This window comes from Gavialis gangeticus, unplaced genomic scaffold (genome assembly GCF_001723915.1).
Source record: "Gavialis gangeticus isolate Ggan-Ray unplaced genomic scaffold, GavGan_comp1, whole genome shotgun sequence".
NCBI classification, from domain to species: Eukaryota; Metazoa; Chordata; order Crocodylia; family Gavialidae; genus Gavialis; species Gavialis gangeticus.
In genome coordinates, this window is record NW_017729032.1 from 159,234,333 (window position 1) to 159,237,543 (window position 3,211).

General features: G+C 50.5%; 1 protein-coding gene across 1 annotated transcript in view; it reads left to right on the forward strand.

The window, feature by feature from the left end:
• The window catches only part of SHOX (short stature homeobox), a 17,419-nt gene that overhangs the window by 1,560 nt on the left and 12,648 nt on the right, over nucleotides 1-3,211 (forward strand). Inside the window, exon 2 of the mRNA XM_019525659.1 lies at nucleotides 2,418-2,626. Within this exon, the coding sequence (XP_019381204.1) occupies nucleotides 2,418-2,626 (209 nt within the window). The remainder of the gene's footprint in view (nucleotides 1-2,417; nucleotides 2,627-3,211) is intronic.

Genomic DNA, 3,211 nt, shown 5'->3' on the forward strand with positions numbered 1-3,211 from the left:
GGGGGGGGGGGGGGGAAGAAAGTTGAGAAAGTGTCTCCAGGCAAGTCAGACAGGTGGAGCTGCCAGAAGGGGCTAATGGCAGGGCCGGGGTAATAAAAACCAGTTAATAGGTTTGTGAGCCACAGCCAGGCTTTCAGCTGTTTTCTACTGTTTGATCCCGTTTAATATAACGCCGGGTGAAAGGCATGTGAACACAGAGCTCCGACACTTATTTTATTACTATTACTCTTCTTCTTGTGATAAAGATGAGATCTGTATTTTTTTTTTTAGCAGCAGAAATCCCCCTTCCTTTTTTTTTTTTTTTAATTTCGCTTAGCAACTGCCTGCTTTTATTTTGGAGTTCTCCAGCCCAGCCATGCTGCATGGAAGAGGCAGTTTGCAGGATTAATCCACCGAGAAAGTCTTTTAAAAAAACGAAACCTGGATTTTCTTCAAAAGCTCTCCCCCCACCTTTTTGTTGTTGTTGCTATGTGTATCGAAATCCTGCCATGTATGTTTATCTAATCTATGAAGAGGGGTGGGGGTAGGAGTAGAAGGGAGGAGTTGGACGAGATGAGGCGCTTGTTGACAGCTTAAATTCATGCAAAGGCTCCGTCTAATTTCACTCATTTAAATATGTTATTTAAATCCCACCGAAAGATGCTAGTTCATATTTCATGTGGATGGGCTTCAGCGGAGAAAAGGGGGGCGGAGGGGGGGGGTAGCCCGCGAAGAGCAGAGGGTCTTTAAACCCCTGCGTGGATTAATTTTGTTAGCCTGAACTAAATGGGGTTTCCTGACAATCGCACACCTCCCAATTAGACAAAGGGCGTTAAAGTTTCAAGCAGTCGAGCATCAGCCCGCTGTGGAGGTAGGAGGAGGAGTGACACTGCTTTGCACGGCCAGACTTTGAATTTAAGAAGTAATGACTCGCGTTTGGGTCCAGGGCCTCCCTGGCCCTCGCCTCCTTCCAGGATGACACTACTGTAGACCCCACGCGCTGCAGGATTTTAAGCGAGCCCCATTTTTTAATGGGAGATGTCGCCATCGCTTTGGTGGAGGGGCGCGGAGAGCAATCCGGATTCGCTCTGAATAGCGGTCCGTGCTCCCGGTCCAGCAGAGCAAAAGGAGCAGGCACAGACGGGAACTTCCCAGGACTCCTCCGATGCAAGGGCCACGCACAGATCCAGTGCCTCTTGCAGTGGTCAGGCTGCATGGAGGAGATGCCGCTAGAGCCGGCTGCATCACCATCTGATGCTCTCTCCTTTCATTCCCTGCCTCCAGATGGGGGTTTGGGTCCCTTTTCAGGCATACCAAAGGGGTGGAAGGGAATAAAAAAACCCACTCCAAACAACCCTCCCGAAAGAATAAAACAATGCAGTGCTCTGCACCCTCCCACTCCCCCATTTTCCCGGGGTAAATGCCCATAGAGGTCCATGTCAGATGAGAAACGCTCCCCCGGCGGGGGCATCTTCCCGACTCTTCCTTTGCCCAGAGGAGGGCAAAAATCGAGGTTGAGGTCTAGGGCCAGAGCCAAGTGAGTCCCCAAGCTGCTGGGAGAGCTGTCAGCCTGCCCCAGCCGGGCTTGCAGCTGCTTGGAGGTTGGGAGCTTCCTCCAGGTGTCATTTGGGGCAAAGCGTCTCGGGCCCATGTCCCTGTACAAGGGAAAGTTTCTCTTGCAACGAAAAATACGTTGTCTGCGCTCCTCCATAGTTACCGTGGGCAATGCCTTGCATACCACTATTTACTTAGAGACAACAGCAAGACAGGACCCTCCTACGCCCCTTTCAGACCTCTGGGGCATCATGATTTTGCTGGCTCTCCCCTTCGTGCCCTCCGCTTGCTAGCTGGCGATCCGACCCGGTTATGCTTTCTTTTTTTCCTTTTTAAAAATAGATATGGGCTAGCGGAAGTAATCAAGGGACCCACACCAAACTGTATCTCCCCCCCCCCCCTTCTCCTTAAAGATGCCTTTGTTGTTTCAGATCCTCCTGATGTTTCCAGTGGGTCCTTGTGGTGCTTCTCAGCACCTTCTGCAGCGCAGCCACACCGTGGTGGCCGGACGCTGCAGCCTTTGCTGAAGCTCAGCGTCCAGTGGGCCCTGGAGACGCATTTTTCTCTGCCAGTCGGCTTCCTCAAATTGTTACTCTCAGAGGATAGCTGAGAGGCCTCGCCCTGCCTTTCTCCCCGCTCCGTGCCAGTCTTGTTACCCATCGGATGGGACATCACATTCTTCCCCACCCAGCAGGAGCCCCCATCCCTTCCCCGATGAACCCTCTCTGTGCCTGATATAAAGGGGGGGGGGAGAGGGAGGGATGCTGTTTCGTGGCACTTTGCTCCTGCTTGGGGAAGAAAAGAGAAACTTGTCCCTGGTGCAAAGAAACTTTAGTGAGGTATGAAAGTAAAGCTCTCTTGTCCTCCCTCCCCCTTCCCAACAGGAATCTACGAGTGCAAAGAAAAGAGGGAAGACGTGAAGTCAGAAGATGAAGATGGACAGACCAAGCTCAAACAAAGGAGAAGCAGAACCAATTTCACACTAGAGCAGCTGAATGAACTGGAAAGACTTTTTGATGAGACTCACTATCCAGATGCCTTCATGAGGGAAGAGCTAAGCCAGAGGCTGGGACTCTCTGAAGCTAGGGTGCAGGTAAGAGAGAGGCGATTGCGCTGTTCCTGGAACCGTCCTGGCATTCAGAGCAGAAGGGACACGTGCGATAGCAAACGGCTGGCAATTTCAGTGGACTTGTCTTGCGAAATATATCGTGTTCCCCTTAAGATCCCCCATTTGCTGCATTTACTGGGGACGCTTTTGCAATTATCTAATTAATAACGGAATGAATTACTTTAGCAAACGCATCGGATCAGTAAATAACCTCTTGTCTAATCCTCCTCCTCTCCTTTCCCCTCCGCTCCTTTTATGGGGATGTTATAAAAAAGCATCAGAAAACAATTGTCCTGGCTAAGGCTAGACGGGCTGGGTGCTTTGGGACTGGATTATCCAGAGCCGGGGGAAAGGTGCCCCCATCTGACTCGCATAGCAAGCATATGAATTCATGGCACTCCATCTGGTATATTTCCCCCCTGTGCTTAAAAAAAAACAACAACCAAGTGATTTCATAAACCTTGGAAATAAGTTTTATTGGCATATTTTTGTGGTCACCAGGCCGTCGTCTTGTTGTGTCTATTTTTAAGCATATTTTAGCTTTTGTCCCTGACAGCCGGGGGGGGGGGG